The 23,084-nt window shown below is 41.3% G+C and overlaps 1 protein-coding gene across 1 annotated transcript in view; it reads left to right on the top strand.

Annotated features, from left to right (window-relative positions):
- Positions 1-23,084, top strand: part of sez6b (seizure related 6 homolog b) — a 141,005-nt gene extending 117,921 nt beyond the window's left edge. The window contains exons 9-17 of the mRNA XM_056374528.1: positions 615-753; positions 8,771-8,967; positions 11,357-11,551; positions 12,121-12,312; positions 14,010-14,204; positions 17,399-17,434; positions 17,654-17,762; positions 19,279-19,378; positions 21,095-23,084. Of these exons, the coding sequence (XP_056230503.1) occupies positions 615-753; positions 8,771-8,967; positions 11,357-11,551; positions 12,121-12,312; positions 14,010-14,204; positions 17,399-17,434; positions 17,654-17,762; positions 19,279-19,378; positions 21,095-21,124 (1,193 nt within the window). The 3' untranslated portion in view covers positions 21,125-23,084. The remainder of the gene's footprint in view (positions 1-614; positions 754-8,770; positions 8,968-11,356; positions 11,552-12,120; positions 12,313-14,009; positions 14,205-17,398; positions 17,435-17,653; positions 17,763-19,278; positions 19,379-21,094) is intronic.

Below are 23,084 nucleotides of genomic sequence, written 5' to 3'. Positions count from 1 at the left end.
AAAAAAAATCGGCTGTGCAAGTTTCCTCAATCTTTAATTGATTTAATTTTATAACCAAGCACAACAAAGGGAGGATTTTTCATACAGGTGAAATGAAGAAAGTCAGACCAAGAGCGAGAGTTGTGTGAACAACATTTATATGTAACGTATTATAACTTTTTGTCTTGTAAATGCAACAATGACTGAAGCTCTGGTTAAGCAACAATCACCACCACCCGCTCCCGCCAAGAAACCACAGAGAAAACGTACAAAAAGCCCCTTTAACTTTTCCTCTTTATAAATGTGTACATCGTTATTGAGCTCTCGGCACTGACTCTACAATATACACGGCAACAAGGTGAACTCATGCTTTTTATTTAAAACCCATTAAGACACTTAGAGGAAGTCTCTGCGGTGACTAAGTGTTCAACATTCGAGGGTTTTGGCTTCTTTTATTAAATGAAAGAAGGTAGAAGTATCAAAAACAGACCGTTTCAGTATTGGACCCTGAAGTCCAGGAACTGCATTAGCAATTTTGACGCCCACACCTGTTGCTCTTTGCACGCTGGTAAAAATGACCTGTACATTACGCGTGGTTGAGTGTGTGTGTGTGTGTTTGTGTGTGTGTGTTTCAGCTGTGTGCAGTGGTGAGATCACAGATTCAGCCGGAGTGGTGCTCTCTCCCAACTGGCCCGAAGCCTACGATAAAGGCCAGGACTGCATCTGGGGAATCCATGTGGAGGAAGATAAGAGGATCATGTTGGACATTCAAGTGTACGTATCCTTCCACACGTGCAGTTAGATCCGCCACCTCACCCCGTATACACAGATCGACATTACTGCGACCCCCCTTCCTCTTTAAATCTAATCTAAACAAAAACCCAGTTCGTCTCCCGAGGTGATGCGTACGTACCCCAGTCCCTGCTTCAAACAGAGGCTTAGACGCAGTTTGAAGATTATGAAGAGCTACCTCACCATGACTGGTAAAACACACGAAAAAATAACACAACGCGCTGTTAATGAAAGAGCGCTCGGCTCGTGAAGTGCCACACAGACAAAGGTTAATTAGGTGCAGCGGAGAAAGCTAATTATATCAGGATGGGAGGCCCCCACTCCGCCCCCCCCCCACCCCCACCTCGCACACTTCTGTAAATGGCTGCTGTGTGGAGTAGAGGGTGTGCGTGCGTGTTCAGCATGGTAGTGTGCGTTTTGCTGTGATTGCAGTGCCAAGGTGAAGACACTGAACACCGCACCCCGCCGTGTCGCAGCCCGATAAGTCAGTCAGCCATCGAAAATCACTCGCTGTTTGCTAGCAAATTAAGGAGGGCTCATTTGCATCGGTTGCATCTTGAGCTCTGTTTTGCTTCCCCTTTCTTCCCTCTCTCTTTCTCTCTCGATCGCTCTCTCTCTCTGAGCACCACCTGTGCTCCTGTTGTGTTTTGAGAAGCATTGATTAATGGCTTCCTCTAGTTTTTGAAAGGAAGTCTGTCAACATAAGTAATTGCTGCTGTTCATTTGGCGGAGCGGGTGATTTCAGTGGAGGTGAAGGTACCCAGTGAAAACATTCAGACAATATAACCACCTGAAAAACATCCTGCTGCTCAAAAATAATGTTTTACCTTTTTGTTTACTTGAACTTAACTACTTCTCTAAGTGTAAAGTCGAGATTCAGTAATGCACATGATCAAATTCATCTTTCTCTCTTTTCTCTGATGTGACACACTCGTCCACATACTGATATTAATCCTCAAGTGTTTGCTCAGGTGACATCTAACTTCAAGGTCATTGTCAGCTGCATAAGAGCTGAGGTTAAAGACTTTCGTGTGATTTCTTAAAGCTCCATATTTTCTTCTTCTTCTGCTTTTTATTTTGAAGTGTTGATCCATAAGAAGATATATTTGTGGTTTTAAGAACCAAAAACCATCTCAGTGCAGTTTTACATCTCCTCTCTCAGGCTTCTCTCTGGAGCTCTAGTAACAACAGGTCGGTGAGCCAATCAGAAGAGAGGAGGCTCTGAGCCTCTCTTCTGATTGGCTGACTGTATTCTGAGTCATCCAATAAAAATATAGCAGACTTCAGGTAAAAACACTGAGAGAAACCAAATCCTGCAAGTGTTGGATGGTGGGTCCAGGTGGGCGGGGCTTGGTGACTGCTTTGTTGTGACATCACAAAGTTCCAGAAGTCCTGACGGCTGGTTTTAAGGCTCAGTTTCTGAATACAGGCTGTGTGCATTTCTCTGTGGACTGAGGCTTTGATACTTTCACAGTATTAATATAGAAGCTAGAGCTGATCTATAATCACACTACACATGGACAGAGACCTTTACACTGGAGGAGCTTTAAAACAAATACAAACCTACATTTACATCAATCCAAACTGAACTACATTGAAATGGTTTTTGGTTCTTAAAACCACAGATATATCTTCTTATGGACCAACACTTTAAATAAAACACAGGAGAAGAGGAAAATATGGAGCTTTAAGAAGGAGTGTGTCCACACCACTTCTCTGCATCGCTTGTTCTGGAGGCAACGTCCAAAAGTAAAACCACCAGAATAAGGAGCTGGTAGAGAGGATTTTCATTGAACTGTGTGGATGACCATCTTTGAAAAGTCTGAAACTTAACTCGAGGTGTCAGCACGCAGTGGTCCAGTTTCACAGAGTGGTGCTCATGGGAGTTGAGCAGAACAGAGATTTCCACGGAGAGAAAGTTCTAATCCAGCACAAAGCCTCCTCACGTCTGAGCATATGCCTAACAGGTGTCAGAGCATTTATATGAAGCTTATCAGTAGCAGCTGTTCTCCCTGAGCTCTCGGGGTTAGGCCGCGTACAGAGAGATATATGAGGCCTATAACAAGGTCCCTGGGAATTGGTTCCTCACACTCCACACACACACACACACACACCTGTGCACACACACATATACATATCTCCCGCTCCATCTGCGTAATGGCAAAAGGGACATTATCACCAGGCTGTATCAAATGACTTTTATGGATGGCCTTCAAATGAAAGAGGAGGGAGTGAAAGGTGTGATTAAAGGGAAAGTGGGGGAAGTGAAATGAATGAAATCACTGTCTCTCCCACAAATTACAGACCACTGTCCACTGCTCCTGGATGAACATCAAAAACATCGCCTTTTCAAACGCCAGTCGCCGGTAAAGTGGTAATTAGCTGCATCATTAGAGAAACAATCCACCTCACATGCTGTTACATTGTCAGATGATGTCGGGTTGTGGTGTTCAGTGGCTTCTCAGAATCATCTGGTGATTTATCTTTCCTGCTGTATTTGATATCCCTCATCCGCTTTTTGATAACAATGGCCAGGATTCTCATCCTATGTTTTATATAAGTGGAGCCGCAAAGTGAATTAAAGTTGAGACTGCTCACTGTCTCCAGGTGAACACGCCAGGTGTTCTGATCCCTGTTCAGTTTGCATTACTGGTCCCTAGTGGACATTCTAGGTAGTGCACGGTTTTTTTTCATACTTTTCATTTTCTATCCAGCATGAAAACAACATGGTGGACCTGCAGTGTACACGCAGAACAGGTGTCTCCTTTCCGGTTTAGACTTGGATTACAAATGTCTGTAAGTGAAGATGTGAAATATTGTTGGATTGAGTGTTTTCATCGGGAAATTGTTACGTGGAAGGAAAGCGTTACTGTAGTTGCAAGATGAATGTCGGCTGCCATGCTGGTTACTTGCTTCACTTTTCAGCCTGCTAGCCAATTAAAGGGCCGTATTTCTATAGAGGTCTGTGCTAAGCTAACAAGTATACGACTCCTATGGTTGTGCTTACCTTGTCACATCGTGTTGCATGTTTGTGACAGATTTTAGCAGTAGTTTATTTCTTTTTTTTAGTATTTTGTATGTTATTTACATTGATATCTTATCTCGTATATGTCGGTGTATTGATAGGCTACGTGTTTGTTAGTGTAATATTAGATTCACTGGAATTTTTGTCTCTCTGGCTTTGTTCAGACACACAGCTGTGAGAACAGAGTACGAGGAATTATGTTCATCATGCAGCAGTGCGACTGATAAACATGCAAGTTGTTCTGACCTACAAAGTGCTACAGAGCTAACCGAGGGAAAGTTCAATCAAGCCCAGTCTGCACGCCCCTCCAACCTTTTAAGAATTGTGATCAATACATGATAATCATTTTGTTAATACTATCCACTGTGTTTGAGAATAAACGCTTTATTTTCTTATTGCTGATGATGCAAATTGGAGGTTAAATTTGATTAGAGCATATATCAGACAGCTGAGATGGACACCGTTTGAAAACAGTTGATATCAGTTAAGCAATTTGTATAAAGCTTGAGAATGTCAATATCACTGGCATGTGATGGATTTAAACATATTACATCTTATGAAAGAGGAAAAGGTAAATGGTTTCACCAGCATGGATGACAGATATTCAGAGAAGCAGTGCAACAGCAGCCAAAACCATTTCCCTCCTATATTTCCGACAGTGGGAGAGATGGGGAAGAGCGGATCATGAAGTGAATAGCTGAGGTGAAGTGTGTTGGCAGCTGGTCCTGGGGGCCTCGGCCAAACTCAGCCTGTTTTTTTACAAATTGAACCAAATCAAATTAGTGTCAGGGAACGGAGGCTGCGATTGATTTTTCTCTACAGATGTGCCGCAGAGCCACATAAAGCCTTGTTTAGCTTAATCACGGCAAATTTGACACCAGCTGAAAATATTTCTCAACCCGTCCCGTCCTCCGAGCGAGCGAGCGAGCGAGCGAGAGGCTTCATCCGTCTGCAATCAAATAAACATGGAGCACCATGGGTTTGGAAAAACACTTCGCTTGTTTTACTATACTTGTGAGGCCCGGCTCCAGGTCGTCAGAAAGACAACAGCTTTATCAAGGTGAGGCCATTTTTCCTGGCCTCACCTGCACATGATGTGAGTTTAAGAGCAGTTAATATTATGTCGTTTTTAGGCTGAGGGGTTTACAGCTAGAGTTTATAGGTTGGATTTTCAGAAACTCTATTATAATTTACAACATCAAAACTGCACTGAAATTTTGAGGTGAGGATATTTTTAGTCTCAGTCAGAGCTGCAAATGAGAGATGTTTCAAAAGGAAAAGAAGTGAAATTGTCCTTTGAGAATGAACACGGCTCTCAGAGAATGAATTTAAATAATAACATCAACATCTTGTAGCTGCTGCGTGATGCTGTGAAATCAACACATTAAAACCACAAACAGACTGATCTGATGCAGAAATACTAAACAAAACAGAGGAAGTAAGATCACTTGTGGATGTTCGCCTCAGCCTCAGTGTAGTCTAGCACGTACTTATGGTGACAGTGTTGTATTTTAGTGCATTTTAGAAATCGCACAGGACAGTCGAGCATGACTTCATTTTGCATTTACACTGTGAATGTCAAATTTGAATAAATCCAGTCTCTCTTCACGTTATTATTTTCTGAAATTTAGCTAGATATTTGAGTTCCCACAGTCTTTTCTGTGTCAAACAGTCTCACTCTGGATATAAAAGTGTCTGTAATACTACAGTATTACAGTACTACAGTATTAATAGTACTCTGCCATTCATTTCCATCCTAACCACGCTTTGATTTATTCTAACTGTCCTAAACTACCACCCACTCAATCCACATGACAAACAACAAAGTATTTGAATGTAATATTTCCTCATGAAAACATCAAAGTTAACGTGATGCAAAGTCAGTGAACTTTCTTTCATTGACTCTCTGAAACACATACGTTCGTTTATAATCAGTAACTTGTTGCTGCTGTAAAATGTTTAGCATGAAGTTATGTAAGATCCCCTGAAACCTTGTGTGAGTTAAATGCTATTGGAAGTCACACCAGTATTATCATTATTATTATTATTATTATTATTTTTATGAATAATGGTAGAAATATCCCCCCAGGCCTCACACTGTGCTCTAATGCTGTCGCCACAGAAAATACTGAGGAGTGGAAACTAACTTTGGGTGAACTGTCAAAAGGAGAAGAGCAGTGACAGTGACATACCTACTGATGCTGTATCATACATTTTTGAAGTAAATTAAAAAGTAAATAAATAATCAAAGCACACTGCACTACATAGGCTTTGGAAACCTATTTTTATTTTATCTCTTTTTGACTGTTTTAAATTTAAACACAGCATCATCCCTGTTAATGTGATTGAAAGCAGGTCAGGACTGACAGACGTCATGTAGGAAGGATGTGCTGTCTCAGCACCAACACAAACACAGGTAGCCACCACACTGTTCATCCACTTCCGTGTGCGGTAAATCGTCTCTGCGCGGGCCGACAGCGCTGACTGATGAAGGTCCTGCAGCTCTGGCTTCTTACTTTTCCGGCGCCTCGGGTTGTTTTTCTTGTTCTCCTTCAGTGAACTTTAATCCAGGAGACTGTTGTTTTTTTTTCTCCTCTTTCAACCTGATTGGTTGTCTCCTGATCGTTCTATAACCTGAACCTCGTGTTTATTATTGTAACCATGACGACAAAGGGCCTCGAACCTCAAAGAAGTACTTGTTTCCACCTGAACCATCACCTACCACTAAACCTAAGTTTAGCTTTACCAAACCTTTACCGTAACGTTGTCGGTACATTGTGGATTTGTTACCACATGGACTATGTGCGCACACACGTGCACACACTTCCGTGTAGTCAGCGTGCAAGCAGCAGTCTAAATTGACTAACCTGCTAATGTTGTGTTAGCCTAGACAAGCTAACGATAGCCTTTGTGGACATTGTGTGTGGAGCGTTGCTACGACAGCTGTCGCAGTTCACAAACAACAACAGTGACATGAACATGTTGACGACATGTTGAAGTGAACAACTGAAACTCACTCACCATGAACTCTGTGTGTGAGTCAGTCTGAGGTGTTTCCTGGTGGCTCCTGGTCGTCTATAACGTGTCCCTGATGACGAATATAAAGTATCTCCATACACCGGTCCTGACGTGGTGGACCTGTTGCTGCTGCTGCCTCCTTGTTGTGATTGTTTTACTGTAGAAGAATAATTACCGTTGCCTTTCCAGAACGTTGGCATCAACTTGGAAACAAACTATAAGTTCTCATCATAAAATGTTGAGTTATTTATTTTAGCAGATCATCTGTGGCAGATCTGCAGCTGCCACAGGAGGAAGGAAACAGTCCGGTCGTATCAGACGGTCAGGGACAAACAACATGAAGGACTTGTTGATTATTTCACACCTGCTGGGAGCACCTGAGGACAAGTCTTCAGTCCCACGGGACATGACTGATGTATGCAGCAGAAGAAGCTGATTAAATGTATTTACTCCTGAGGAAGGACCAAATGTGAGAGACATAATATATTCTGGCTGGTTAACATGCGTTATATTTAGATCAGAGGGTTACTGTATAGATAAGGTTCTTACAAGTGTAGGGATACAAGTGTGTGTGTGTGTGTGTGTGTGTGTGTGTGTGTGTGTGTGTGTGTGTGCGTGTGTGTGCGTGTGCGTGTGTGTCTAAATGTGCATCTCCAGCTGAAAGAAGACAAATGGTTCTGCCTGTGGAAAGACAAACACTCACTCGTACTCCTGTGATTCCTTCCAGTTTCTGGTAAAAGAAAAACAAACAAAACCAAGAAAACAAAAATAAACGTTTCACTTCGTCAGACTTTGCCACGTGTTGATTCAGTCCACGCCTCTTGAACCTTTGATTTTCCAGCATTCCCATAGTGATTAATAGCTCAATCTCAGGCCGGCTAATGAGTTTTATCAGGAGCCGCTGGTGATTAATTAGCAACAGTAAAGAGCATGTCACTGCTTTATTCTGGCTAAGCCGTTTCTTCCCCTGCTCTAAATCTCCTCTGAACAAAGACCCAGCTCAGACCCAGGTGACATCTTTGAACAGAGCCACAGCTCTACAGGCTGCAGTGACAGCACACACACACACACACACACACACACACACACGCACACGACTCTTTGACAATTAAACTGTGACCGGGGGGGGGGGGGGGGGGGCCTGGCTCTTCGGCAGTATCCTGACTTATTCATCGTTGATAGAGGCAAATGTCCACGACGGAATTCATCATAAAAAGGGCGACTTCACTGATTTCACACAAATCAAGATTGGTTTTCTTGTTATGGTCAGTGCGGTTGTTTAATGTCCTCGGAGACTCTGGAGGGGGTTAAAAGTCAAAATTAAAAGCATTTGTTACGCAGAAGAATTGTTATTATTGTCAATGATTTATTCATTTTGGAGCAGATCTCTACTCCTGGAAAGCTGTAGGAGGTTTTTATTACTGGCCCCCGTGAAGTTGATGTTCCATAATAATAATAATTATTATGTTAAATAATGTTTCTATAATCTCTTCAACAAAGGTGAGCAAAACGTTTTCGTGACCACTGGTCATAATGGATGAAACAATATGTAAAAGAATAAAAAGCCAGGACGATTTATTATTTTCATATATATATATAAAATGATGTGAACCACAAGATCTCACCTGGTCGACAGTCACATTATTATCCTGAAAATGTTGAGGCAACAGGAGCCATGCTGCCGCTCATGAATGCTGTAATAGTCTCTCTAACCTTGGTCCGACCTGCGGTTGTCGTGGCCCTCTGCGCAATTACTGTTAAAAAGCAGGAACACATTGTGAGACGTTCCATTAACATCATGTTCCCACAGATATCTCTCATGGGCTCTGGAGGTCAGCGAGAGCAGCGCGTTTTTATGCACATCAAAAAAAAACCCTGAAAGGAAAAACTTCACACCACCAAATTGATTCTGTTTGAGGTCCAGACTTCACTGCGAGTGTTCCTCCTGTGTTTCAGGTTGAACATCGGCAAGAACGACCTGGTGACCTTTTACGACGGGGACGACCTGAACGCCAAAGTGTTGGGTCAGTACGGAGGGTCGAAGCCCCGCTTCAAGCTCTACACCTCCACTGCCGACGTCACCATCCAGTTCCAGTCCGACCCCGCCACAAACGTCTATGGCTACAACAACGGCTTCATTATCCGCTTCTTTGGTGAGTCATGGAGCCGGAGGTGAGCTCCTCATCCGGGAGCTCTCGCCTTCTGCCGCTCAGCTGTCGTGATGGCTACGTTAATATTTAGAGTGGGTGGATCTCTGCAGTTGCACCGATTATTCAGCAGCATTTGATCATTTTATGTCAAGTATGTGAAGCTCAGGGGCAAAGGAGGTTTTGAAAATGGTAACAACAAAAAAAACAAGAACTTAATAATACAGTAGAGTGATAATAGAGCTGTGCTGTGCGGATAATTTGTCGCTTTGCAGCTATTAGTTGTTTTAATGGTCTGTAATGCAGGGTACAAGAAAGAAAGAGTATTGATCAGAAACACCACCCACAATAAATAGTTACTGTTAAGTCATTTCCTTAAATAACTGCTCTCTTGCGGTATTGTAAAAATTGTGTTTACGCTGATTTTACACCTGACTGAGCCAGAAGCTGATTTCATTTGTACATAAACAGATATAGTACAATACTAAAAGTTTGATTTAAAAAAAAAAACAAAACAAATGTGCATAAATGTTCCTCCACTAATGTCTTACACATTAAACCATCCTGATCACATCTCAGGAATGAGAGCAGTGGGCACAGTCAGAACTCCAGAAGAACACAGAAGAAGAAGGGAAACAGTATTTCTGAATAATGTCTTCATGAATATTAGCTTCAAATGTGTCATTTAAATACAAAACAGAGACAAAACTGACACTAAAAGATGATATATGATTATAAAGGAATAGATCAGCAGGGAAAAAAAAAACCCTGAGCTGCTTCCTTTTCCTGAGTTGGATAAGAAGATTGATATCAGTCGTGTGTGTGTGTGTGTGTGTGTGTGTGTTCGTAAAGAGCAGGTCACCTGACTGGAGGGATAACGCTGAACATTTTCAGGTGACTCTCTGCAGGACGACGATCAGCACGTTACACTCGGTGGTTCACATGAAAAGTGACAGAGAGAGTATGAAATGAAAAAAAGAGAGAAAAATACCAGTTCACCAGCGTGACTGAATGCTAACCTCAGCATGCTAACATGCTAACATGCTAACAATGACAAGGCTATCATGCAACCCACCTACAAAGAAGTTAGAGGCATTCATGGATGGATGGATGCATGTATTTAAGGATGGATGGACGAATGGACGGATGAAAGGATGGATGGATGGATGGATGATGGATGGATGGAAGGTTGATGATGGATGTATGGATGGATGAATGATGGATGGATGAATGATGGATGGATGGGCGGACATATGGATGGATGATGGATGGATGGGTGGATGGATGATGGATGGATGTATGGATGGATGATGGATTGATGGATGGACGAAGGACAGATGGATGATGGATGGATGATGGATGGATGATGGATGGATGATGGATGAATGATGGATGGATGGGTGGATGGATGATGGATGGACAAGGGACAGATGGATGATGATGATGGATGGATGATGGATGGATGATGGACAGATGGATGGATGGATGGATGGATGGATGATGGATGATGGATGATGGATGATGATGGATGGATGATGGACAGATGGATGGATGGATGGATGATGGATGGATGGATGGATGGATGGATGGATGGATGGATGATGGACAGATGGATGGATGGATGGATGGATGTATGTATGGATGATGATGGATGATGATGGATGGATGATTGGGAAGAGAAAAGGTAGCAAAGCAGAATGGGAGATTGGATGGATTCAGTAAAGAGTGAAGTTAAATGAAAGAGGGAAGTGGTCGTTTATTTTTGCTGGTGTGGGACCGGAGCATGAGAAGAGCACGAGGCCGTCCCTGTTGGCAGGGCCAGAGCCAGCACACTATATCTGATTAAAGCTAATGAATTCAGAGAGAACGAACGGCCGCAGAATACAGATGATCAACAAAGAGGGATAACGGCAGGGGAAGCTTTTATTACTATCTCCCCATGAATCTCATTGGTGGAATGTAAACACAAGGCCGCGCTGTGGCTCTGGTGTTGGAGAGTCAAGCTCAAGCGCAATTACTTTGCTGTGTTTGTCCAAATTAGACTTGTAAACACAAAACCCAAACCTGCTGCTGTGTGCCTGGGCTGAGCAAAGATAACGTCCCCGGTGGGTTACAGTCGTCTGGACGAGGAAGAGCTTCGAGGAAAGTGTCAGGAAAGTCAGGCGCAAATTCCAGTGATGTACAACGGGTCATGTCTACGAACTAAGGAGCGAAACATGACACGACCTCAGACAGAATACAGAGAAGTTATGTGATGATCGGACAAGGATGCTTATGAGGCTAAAATCAGCTGTCTAAGAAACAAGAGGAATTCTGTCATCAGTCTTTAAAAGCTCATATAACTCAAACCTTACATTAACTTCCTAATGATTTCCTGCCCCCCCCCCTCCTGCAGAGGTAGCTCGTAACGACACCTGCCCCGAGCTTCCAGAGATCTCTAATGGATGGAAGAGTACGTCCCACCCCGAGCTGGTTCAGGGCACCGTGGTGACCTACCAGTGTTACCCGGGTTACCAGGTGGTGGGTGCAGAGCTGCTCATGTGCCAGTGGGACCTCACCTGGAGCGGTGACCTACCGAGCTGTGAAAGAGGCGAGTACACAAACACTCGGGGGGGTTTAACATTTGCACAGTGAAATAAAACAAGCAGCAGAGAGGCAGAGATGCTGTTGGGCTGTGGTGGTGTAAAGGCAGAGACGGAGGTTACTGTCTGCCGTTGTTAGCCTGCTAGTCACGCTAGCTCCTGCAGTTGTTTACACCCCTACATAGCCTACAGTATTTCCCTTCGCCACCCCAGGTCAGTAAACTTCTGAGCGAGCCTCGTCCTTCTAACCAATCAGAGAAGGCCACAGTCGGGGGTGGGAGCTCACAGCTGTCAGTCAGTATGTGAATATGCTTCTGGTTTACTGCTCCTCTTGAACTAAGGCTTCCAGCTAGTTTTAGTTTCTGGATTGTACCCTCATAATGCTGAACTTGTTTGTTCCCCACTGCTACATCTGAAAGCCTCTAATCCCTTTGGTTCCACTTGTTGGCTGAGTAAGTAAACATGAGCATGAAGCGTTCAGTCAGCTGATGTAAAGATAAAGTAATGTCTCTACAATGGAAGACTAGAAAATGTGAGGTGACCCTAACCAACCTTCGTCCCTCCTCTGTCCGTCCAGTCGTGTCTTGTGCCGACCCAGGGAAGGTGGATCACAGCAGGCGGGTTCTGTCGGGTCCCCATTTCACCGTGGGCTCAACCATCCAATACGTCTGCAACAAAGGCTTCACTCTGTCCGGAAACAGCCTGCTCACCTGCTTCAACCGAGGATCCTCGGGCCCCAAGTGGAACCAGAAGCTGCCGAGATGCCTCCGTACGTAGCAGAGTTAAAGTGTTTCTCAAGGCTGCGTTTAAATGAAAGAGACACTGCAAGACAGTGCAAATGTTTCTGTATGCCTCAAACAAAGTGTGTCGTATCGTCTATTAGTGGTTTAAGTAGTAGGCAGGGTTTAGAAATGATGTCTCACACTGTCTCTTTTCTTTCTTTACAGTTATTTCTATTGTGTTTCATGTGTAAAACTAGGTACAACACCATAACTGGCTCTAGGAGTGACTGGAAGTGTGCACCATTTAATTCACACAGAAAAAAAAAACATTACAAAGTCTGAAAGAAAGTGTGCATACATTTTAGGAAAAATGGGAGTGCAGTGATGCAGAGAAAAAACTGCTGTTGTGCACATCTGACTACTACAAGATAATGTGCTGCGTTCAAGAGATTTAAAAAAAAAGAAAAGAAAAAAGATTATCTTTTGGCACTTCGGGGCTCCGTCGGCTTAAAGGTTTACCAAGATCAGTTTTTACAGCCAGAACTTGCATCTGTAACCTGTTGAGTTTCACAGTGTTGTTGACTTTCACAAACAGATTTAGACAATGCTTTGAACCTGCGCTCAGATGTTCAGAAAAGTAGTTCTTCTTCTCAGCGTGTTCATGTAACTGAAGCACAGATTTTATACAACCACAGGCTTTGAAATGTTTTTTCTTATTTGAGCCCGTAGATCAATCCTTTCCCCAACACCTCGCACTGTCGCCTCTGGAGCTTCAGACTTTTGTTCTGGTTCAGGTTTTAATGTATCACACAGTTTCTCTTCTCTTTAAGAGCCACTACCATTAAAAGAAGTTAATTAGCCTGGTTCTGAATTACGAGTTTCCGTGCCCCATGATGACCTAAATTGGTGTTTTATAGAGTTTCCAAAGTGACAAGATTGAACTATGTTTAATAGTTATATGTAGCTATTTATAACACTGTGTGAAAAGGTACATTTCTTATTATTTTGTCTAAATCTTCATGCATATATAAACTCTTATAATTTAACAAGACATGTTTCTGACTTATCTGTTAGGGCTTCCATATTTTTTTAATTAGCAATTGTGATTGATTTGAATGTAATCACCAACATCCACCATCTGTCTTGACCTCCTGCCACTTGTCTCTGACAAAGCTGGCGAGCTCGAACTGCGTCAGGGTGATTAAAATATAATTCCCCCGTCGAGGCCATTAATCTCATTTGCATGAATGTCTTACACTCGGCCTCACCTACTTTCTAGGCGGAGATGAACTGCACGGTGGAACTGACTTAATATAATTAATTCAACCGGACAACCGAAATTCCTTTGGAGGAGACGAGCCGGGTCATAGTTATGTATGAGATGGAGATCACGAGCAAAAGGAAGGAATTTATTATGACAAAGACAGGGAAACTGCCCTTGCCAGAATTCCTTTCAGCTTCAGGAGAAAAATGTGTCATGATGTGAAAGATCACAGATGTATTTTCATTCCCTATTCAAGTTTCCTTCCCTCTACTTACTTTTGCTTTTTTTTCTGACGCTCACAATTAAATGTAATGACAAAGGTTCTCCCTGTGAAAGCCCACGCTCCTCTGAAGAGCTCATGTGCTCTGCCCATTAGAAGTCGAAATGTTAAATGTTAATTCTTAATTGTGATGCTATTCTAAAGATGGAAAGATCATTAATATTCATACCAAACTTCATGGCATCCTTTACCCCCCCCAGCTGACACCTTTGAGCCCTGCAGTCACCCAGGAACCCCCAACTATGGGATCCCCAGCTCCAACCAGCTCCACTTCCAGCCAGGAGACACCCTCCACTACTCCTGCATGACTGGCCACCAGCTGCTGGGGGAGCCTGTTCTCCACTGTGTCCCAGGACACCCATCCCAGTGGAGTGGGCTGCCACCTGTCTGCAAAGGTAAGGAACTACAGCCTGATATACACAGTGCCAGAGGGTCCCTAAAAATCTGCTTCTTGAAACACGTCGTCTAAAGTAAAGAAATCCCCCTGATTGAGTTTATCAATAAATACAAACAGCTGGTTACATCTCATGGTACTGGCTGATACAGCTACGTCATTGAATTGGTTCAGTGGTGTTTGGTGAAAGCCCTCATCACATGATGAAATAAAAGTGTCAGGGGAAGCAAGAAGAAAAGATCTTTTTTACTGCATTCAAAAACGTTTCATCATGTCAGTGTCGGCGGTGTCTTCGTCCCCCTGGGCTGGAAGTAGCTCTCAGGCTGTTGATGCACAGCAGTGCACTTGTTGTCAACTCTATACAACAGACCATTTATTTTATTTCATTTTTTTTATAGAGGGCCCCGCTCTCAGAGCCGCCACTATTCACTGCTGCAGTGGCCCCTGACCACACACTGAAGACAGCAGTGAGACTAGTTTTCCTTCTGGCAGCCTCCATGTCTCCTGAGCTGTGGCAGCACAGCATAGATTCTACATTATGTAGTTTTCTGATCTGGTGTCAAGCGAAATGTGTGGACTTTGCCAATCTTTGTAATTTTTGCAATAATCAGAAAGGATTTATTGCTCATATTTTCTTGCGCTTTGATGTTTTAACTACTTTTTGGCAAGAGCTACCGATGTCTTTTACATTTTAATATTTACAGTTAAAGCTCCATCCAGTGTAAAGGTCTGTGTCCATGTGTAGTGTGATTATAGATCAGCTCTAGCTTCTATATTAATACTGTGAAAGTATCAAAGCCTCAGTCCACAGAGAAATGCACACAGCCTGTATTCAGAAACTGAGCCTTAAAACCAGCCGTCAGGACTTCTGGAACTTTGTGATGTCACAACAAAGCAGTCACCACTCTCAGCCAAGCCCCGCCCACCTCACTTAAGGGTGCTTGTATTACAGTTTGAGCTCCTAATTTCTGGTTTTGTGTCACTGTAACGCTTGTTATACTTGTATAACCTTTGTGCAGGAAAGATCAAATTAACAAATTAAAAATTAATTAACTATGAATCACAATGAGTCACAAGACCCCTTTAACCTTCTCCATTATTTAATGCTTTCATGAGGAGACCTTCATAGATTGAAAGACAATTTAAGAAAACAAAAAACAAGCTGAACAAAGAGCGAGCCTGTTTCAGGAAAGTAGGAACAACACATCAATCACAGTGAAAGGCTGGAGAGGAAAAGTGTTTGTGCAGGTTTTTTTTTTTTATGACTCTGCAATGTGGTGTTGTTGCTGTCACTTTGAAGAAGGTTGTTCCAGTCTAGGGGCTGAAATAACACAAGAGTGGCCTTTAGTTTAAGTCTGCAGCCCGGTCAAAGCACCTGCAGGAGACAGAGAGCTGCAGGGACACATTTATACAACAGTCAGACCAGAGGAGCTACCTGAGCTGTTAGCAGAGATTTCTCGGAGGTTTTCACAGCTGCAGGTGAACTGACACCACGTGATGGGAAACTGTGAGCATGAAAAAATATGTTATGCAACGATTTTAATTGTGTTTTGTGAAGAAATTATAGTCATGCAAATTTGATCCACAATAAATTTATGTACTTGTTTCTTATATCCACATAAGTGCACAATAAGGCAGGAGGCAGCTTCTGATTGGCTGTTTTGCCTCCAATCAGCTTGATAGTAGTATTACTGCAGTGGGGGTGGTAACTTAAACTTGATAGGCAGCTAGCTAAGTTCATGATTAAATAAATGATAATAATAATTTATGTATAGTAATCCCTTTAAAATTGCTTCGACTGTGCCTTTTAAATGAAATAAAACTAAATCTAAGATATGTTTTTATTAGATAGAGTGCTAATCTATTTTTAAAGTCTTGCTATCGGGTGGTTAAGTGAGGCATAATACCCAACAAAGTGCACTCTCCATGATTGTAATGGATGGATAGAATTTCTCAGCTATTATTCTTTATGTAGAAAATGCCTCTTAAGGTCCAACTAAAAATATCAGTTGTTAATTTACTCATATAATTAATGTTGATCTAGCTGTCCGATAATAATCAACATAAAGTTCCTGAGCCTCAGTTGCTTGGCAACACCCGGCTAAACAGGAAGAAGTTTGCAAGGTTCGGGCCAGAAGTTTTCTAACATTAATCCTGACGAGTTTTAAAACTGTCAGTGTCAGAGAATAGTGATACACAATATTATCAAAACTGTCTGTCCAGCACAGATAACGTTAACTAGTGGTCTCTGTCATGTAATGTTTCACCGTCCGCCTCTCTCTCCTCCACTCACACTCAACTGTGACTTCACCACATGTGCAGGTTTTTTCTTTTCATTTCCTTACTGTTCTTCTCTCCTTTCCCCTGCAGCTCTGACTGGCCAACAGCTCCACCCTCACTAATGTTATTTACATCCTCTATTTAAAGTCTGTTTTGTCTTTGTCTACAGATTCATGCAAAATAAAGATACACATGTAAAATTAGATGCGCATGGTTCTCACTTGAGAAGCTATTTGTCATATTTTTTCTGTTGGTTACACAGTGACCCTGCAGCTCCAGGCTAATTACCTGAGGCTGAGGCATGCAGTCTAGAACAGCAAACAGACATTTACATCATGAAAATGTCAGGTTACTAAAAGTTAATCCACACTTTCTAACCAATCAGAATCCGAGAATCCTAATATCCCAGGGGGTAATAGGAATTATAATTAAATCGTTTGTACTTTTTAACATAGTCACATTTAACTTTCCATATTAAACTACATTCATAATAATAATTATTCCTTGGTTGCGCAGCTCAGCTGTCAATTAACTTAGTTGTCAATTTACAAATTTAATAAAAGTTCATAAAAATAGGCATCTACCCAATACTATTTATTATCAGTTTTCACTTGTGTGTTAGCAGCTGCATAAATGAATCAGCTGAACAAAGATTTTTGTTTGCTCAAACTAAATAATTCTTTGCATGATAATAATTTCTCTACAAAATATAATGAAAAATCTTTTCCTCCATATTCAATCAGCTGACTGAAGAAACCTTGAACTCCTACAAATCAGAGTTGCATATTACTGTCACGTTGTGGTTCACCTGTGTCTCTCAGGTCAGATCTGACGACAGAATAAGTTCATTTCGTTTATGTTTTCAAACAAGCTCTTTTTATGTTTACCATGTCCTTTCTGGTGTCTTCTCCCCAGCCCACCCTGCAGGGAACGACGAGCACAGATTGGATGGTAAGTTTTGACAAGAAGTTACTACCTACACGTCTTCAGTCTGCATTAAATATATTAAACAATGTTTCCTGTGTTACATGTCTAGTTTTCAGCAATTAAATAACCTTAATTTATTTTGCCCATTTAAAATGAACTAGTCTGTTTTTAATGAGTTGAAACAACATGAGCACAAACAGTGGAAGGTTGTTTTGAATAAAAGAGCGTTTCTTTCTCCAACAGTGGCGACTGCAGACACCAGACTGGAGGGGGCCCAAGTGGCATTTGCTGTCTTCATCCCTGTCATCCTCCTCCTCATCCTCATGATTGGGATCTACCTCTACTTCTCAAAGTAGGTCCAGTGAAGATGGAAAAAAAATCTTCACATTTTTATATGAATAAATGTGACTTCAGGGACTCAATATAATAAATAAGGACTTCATCAATTTCAGATCCAGTGAGGACTGTCCAATATTGGAAACTATTTTATTGTTCCCTTTGTAATACAGTTATTTATTCCTTACTTGCACAAGAAGCAAAACAATAAAATATATAATACATTAATGGTTTACAAAAGGATTCTGCTTGTGAGATTGAAAAATAACCTTGGGTAATGAAGAAACAAAAAACTCTGAAATTATTTTGAAAAAGCTACAAATGAATAGAAAATTTAAAAAAAAAAATAGCAATAGAAAATAGCTTCAGAAAGTATTCAGACCCCATCACTTGTTTCAGACTTTTTTATGTTGTAGATTTAATTGGTAAATGAATAAAACTGCCATATTTCCCTATGAATCAACACACAATAACCCATAATGACAAAGTGAAAACATTTTTTTTTTCAAATGTTTGTAAATTTATTAAAAATACAAATGCTACCACTGGACTATCTTTAAAAAAACAAAAAACATAAAAACGCTGGATGCTGCCTGCAGCGGTAAACAAACATTAGCAATTAGCTGGTGAACACAGTGGAGCATTTAGTTAATGAAGATATTCAATACCTACAACTCTAAATCAATGCTAATGTTGCTCTGTGTGTGCCATGGTGAATGCTAACATGTTAGCCAAAGCAACTTCAAGAGAGGACATGTTGCAGGGGACATTTGCCCCCAAGTTGTCAAAAAGAAATGAATGAATGCAGCCTCAAGACTCTTGACATTGCAGTGGTATTGTAGCCGAGTTCCATTATGGCCCTTGTTCTGCTGTTTCTTCTGATACGCTGTCAAAACATGCAGGTTTTTCTAGTACTGAAATGTCACTTCTAACACTAATGAGGTCTGACCCTTCACCATACACCATCCAGATCAACAACACCTCCATCACAGCTAGCCTACACCGCTCCTTATTAGCACTGCTGAAGCTGGATGGGCTGGACTGCCACAAACTGGATATGAACTGCAAAAGAAAGTTGACACTGTAATTAAAAAAAGAGTTTTATCAAATAGAATTCAGACTTCAGACAAAAACTGACTGATTAAAGCAGGTGTAGAGGTTAAAGGGTGAGAAAAGTAAACAGTTTTGTGATGTAACAGGACTTTTGAAGTATTCAATAATTAGACACCACATTTTCCTGAAGAGAGATGAGAGACAGCTTCTATCTGACAGGGATTAACTCAAAGAAAGAGGCAAATGCAACTATATTTAGCCAAAAAGCATTTTAAAAATAGCTGTGACAGGATTGGGATCAAGGATTTTCAGCACACGACAGCAAAAAGTGTTACACAACAAGAACAGACTGTCACTCAGTGACATTAGGAAGATTTTAAAGTTCAAATCAACAAATGTTGCCATTGTAAATCCTTCCTACATAGTGTTGTAAAAACCTACATTTGTCACGAGTGTGTTCTCTGTCTGTCGGTGCTCAGGGTTCAGAGGAAGTCACTACAGCTCTCCCTGTCCTCCAGCTTACCATATGAAAACATCTCCGGAGACTCTACATTTGACAGCTCCATTTATGAGACAACGGTGAGTCGACAAACATTAGACTGTGAAACAGCTGCTATACGTTTGTATGATGGGACGTTTTGACTGAGCTTGCTGCAGGGTCTCGTGTCTGCTGCATTATTAAGGAGCACCAGGGACAGGAATAGGCAACATGTGAGGACAAAACTGAAATACCGGAAGTGGTAGAACTAGATTTAGACCAGGTGATAAATCAGGACCCGGTCCTGATGAAGCTGACGTTTTAAGAACTGAACAAGGTGAAATGGCTTTCAGCCACTGCTGGAACCAGCTCCCCATGAGGATCAAATCTGGCCAAAACTGGCTTTAAAAAGAAGCTTAAAACTGCTCTCCACTGTTTCTCCTCGGCCTCCATTTAATCTTTTAATCTTGCACTTTAATTAGATATTATCTATTTTATAATCTGTTTTTATACTGTTTTTTATTATGCTTTTTACTTCTATTTTTTATCCTTCTTTTATTTCTGTTAAGCACACTGAATGACCTCTGTGTATGATAATGTGATAAACAAATAAATTTGCTTTGCCTTTTTGAAACCTGCTATCAGATCAGGTCCAGAAAAAATCTCAACAAATTGACATAAATTAATCCACAGGCTTTACATTTGTAAATTAAAACCAATTAGTTTTTTTTTATTTACTTTGTATCTACCAACATCAGGTTCTATATATTAATTAGCCCCGTTGGACTGTATTGCGTATAATCATTTATAAGGTACAACATCATCCTCACTGATAAAAGTCTTTTTTTGTGTTGAGTTACTTCTTTTCTTCTTCTTCTTCTTCCACGCGTCAAACCTGAAGAACAATGAGGTAAGTTAGTCCTGTCCTTAAGCTGCTCGTCTCAGCTGCAGAGACATGAGAATAGAATAGATCTTTATTGTCAAAAACACAGTAGCAGCATAATAAAAACACAGATTTAAAGCACATAAAAAGTCAAATATTCGAATATTTAGAATATATAACAGAATATTTGTCTTGTATTTTCAGTAAATCCCATAAAGTCTGATGTATATTATTCCTCTGTGCCACTGTTGTCCAAAAACTATTAAAAACACACAAGTGAGCCACATTCCTTCATTACTATGAAAACTGTTTGAGTAACATTCACTATAACACATTATGGCCTGTCTCTGTGACCTTGTGACTTTTTTACTCCGTGACTCTGTAGCCCCTTTTCCACTGGTCAAAAAACCTGCTGAGACCCACTAACATCTGGCTTTGGAAAAGGGATCAATGGGCATTCACACCCGGGTCAAATGACTCTGCAGTAGAGGCGGGTATTTATCGGCTACGGCTGCGATCGGCATTGATATAAACACGACACCCAGGAGAACCCGCTAATTTTCCTACTGAGCACACAGACCCTGCAGACAGACCTGCCATCTGTCCAGCACGGTGCTGTTTAATTCATGCATCACGACTGCACTGCACTGTGGGATGAAAGAGTGAAGCTGCAGCCCCGAAATAAGTTTTAAAAACATATAATCACCAATTGAAGCGTCTCACACGGAGGCTCAGTGTGTGTGCATGTGTAAGTGTATGTGTGTGTGTGTGCGCGTGCTCTGTAAGTGCATGTGATGACATCGCTCCTTGCAGTCGTGTGTGTCCTCAGTCTAAACAGAAAGGCAAACTCAACTGACAGTGGAAAAGGGGTCAATTGGCTTTTGTTAGCGGGTTTACCAACGTTTACAATGTGATGTGTTGGTTCTCTTCATAGGAAACAAGAGAATATGAGGTTTCGATCTGAAGACGTCGGTGTGCGTGTTTCAGTATGGACAGATAAGACGCCCGCTGGCCTTTTCAACGTCCGCCAGACTCACGCCTTTGGTGACTCCTTTGACGCCTCCACCCTGTTCTCTGTACACTGAATATGAGCCTCCCTTTATTTACCCAACAGAGGACACCTCACCACCCCTGGAAAGGCTGGGCCACTGGATTATTTTTCTAGCTCTTCAACAGTAAAAGTCCAGCAGCAGCAGTTTGTACAGTTTTTAATCCCGTGCTTGCATCCTGAGGACTTTCAGCGCAAAGTATCGTCTCAGAGAGCAGAAGGAATCAATGCGAAGCTAGTGCCATTAAGTGCATATAACCACAGATGTTACGTTGTGTTATGTACATTATACACTAAATGTCTTCTGCCATCATTTAAAGAACAGTGCTTATGAATTTAAGGTATGTCTAATTAAGAGTAAGATCTTATGATTACATGTCACAGAAAAACAACAGCATTTGCTTTTATCAGAGGTTACCTAAAAATATAAGGAATCAGAATGTGCCTTAAATAAAAGGCCATTGAGGGAAAAAGTTTTCTTTCTGAGAGTGAAATGAGAAGATTATTATCATTCTCGTGTGTGTGTTAAATAGAGAGCTTGAGTCCCGAGTTCCAATATTGTGTAGCTCCATGCAAATGAGAACAAAATTAGATGCCTCGTAGTTTTTTCCCGAAAATATGACAAAGAAAAAGTAGTTCAGTGGTGGAACAGGAAGTTTATCCTCTACCTGATGAAGCAGAGAGAAGAAGATCATTGTAGTTTCTGGGATTCCTGTATTCCTAAATCCAGTGGGTCTTCACCATTAGAGGTGTTGGTAGACACTTTGAACAGAGCTAGGCTAGCTGTTTCCCCCTGCTAAGCTAGGCTAACCTTGTCCTGACACCAGCGGCCGGTTTCACAATGATAGACTTCAACTATGTCTTAGATATAACAAATAGTCAGACTTCAGATACACTTCTAATTTAATCTTTGGCACAAAGCAGTTTAGTTCTACCTTAAGCCGGACTGTGGTAAGATGAATTCTGGGTAAATTGAGTAAGTAAAAAAAAAACTCCAGCAGAGAATGTTTGTCTTTAAGAAAAGTTCAACAGCTACAAGGACATTGTACTTGTCCCTTCTCATTGCTCTCTCCATAACAATGTCCCTGTTTTTTGTTGTTAGGGGATACTGCTCAGCACAGGTGTCATTGATTATTACCATGGTAACACGTCTTGGGCCTGAGTTTGCCAAGGGCTAAGGTGTCTAATTTTTTTGGCTTGAAATTAGTCTTTGTTTTTGTGAAACGGTCTTACTTGCATTAGACTGATACATGAGCAAAATTGGAAAACTGGACCAACACTATAGACCAGCCTGAAATATCTTTGTGAAACCGGCCCTTCACACACAGTCATCCCATTTCACCCTCAGAAAGAAAACAGAAGAGCATATTTCCCAGAATGTTGGAACATTTCTTTAAACAATAGTGTCAACCTGTAAGTTAAGATTATATATCATATTATCAATACATTTTTGCCCCATAAGCAACATCCAACTCTATGGGGATCGTTAAGGTTTCACTGATTTCATGCGTTCATACTGTATGTAACATGCAGCGTTAAAGATAAAGACATTTTGATTTCTACTTGGTGTATCACCATATCATTTTGAGTGACATCCCATCCATTAAACTTTCTGTGAAGCGAAAGGAAACTGCACACCGAGGTAAGCTGTTGTCCATGTTGCCATTGCCTGTCTGGAGATTACGTCTAAATTTAGACCATTACTGTCGTTCAAACATACAGTATATATTGTCCTATGAGAATACAGTATGTATCCATGCAAGCTGGTGTGATGACAATGATAATAATTAACCTATTTTTGATTCAATGTACATAAAGTACTGATGAAGCAACTTCACAAACATCTTCAATAAAACATATTGTTCAGAAAAAAATG

The sequence above is a fragment of the Seriola aureovittata genome, chromosome 4 (genome assembly GCF_021018895.1).
Source record: "Seriola aureovittata isolate HTS-2021-v1 ecotype China chromosome 4, ASM2101889v1, whole genome shotgun sequence".
Taxonomy (NCBI): Eukaryota; Metazoa; Chordata; class Actinopteri; order Carangiformes; family Carangidae; genus Seriola; species Seriola aureovittata.
This window is presented reverse-complemented; position numbering and strand designations above follow the sequence as displayed.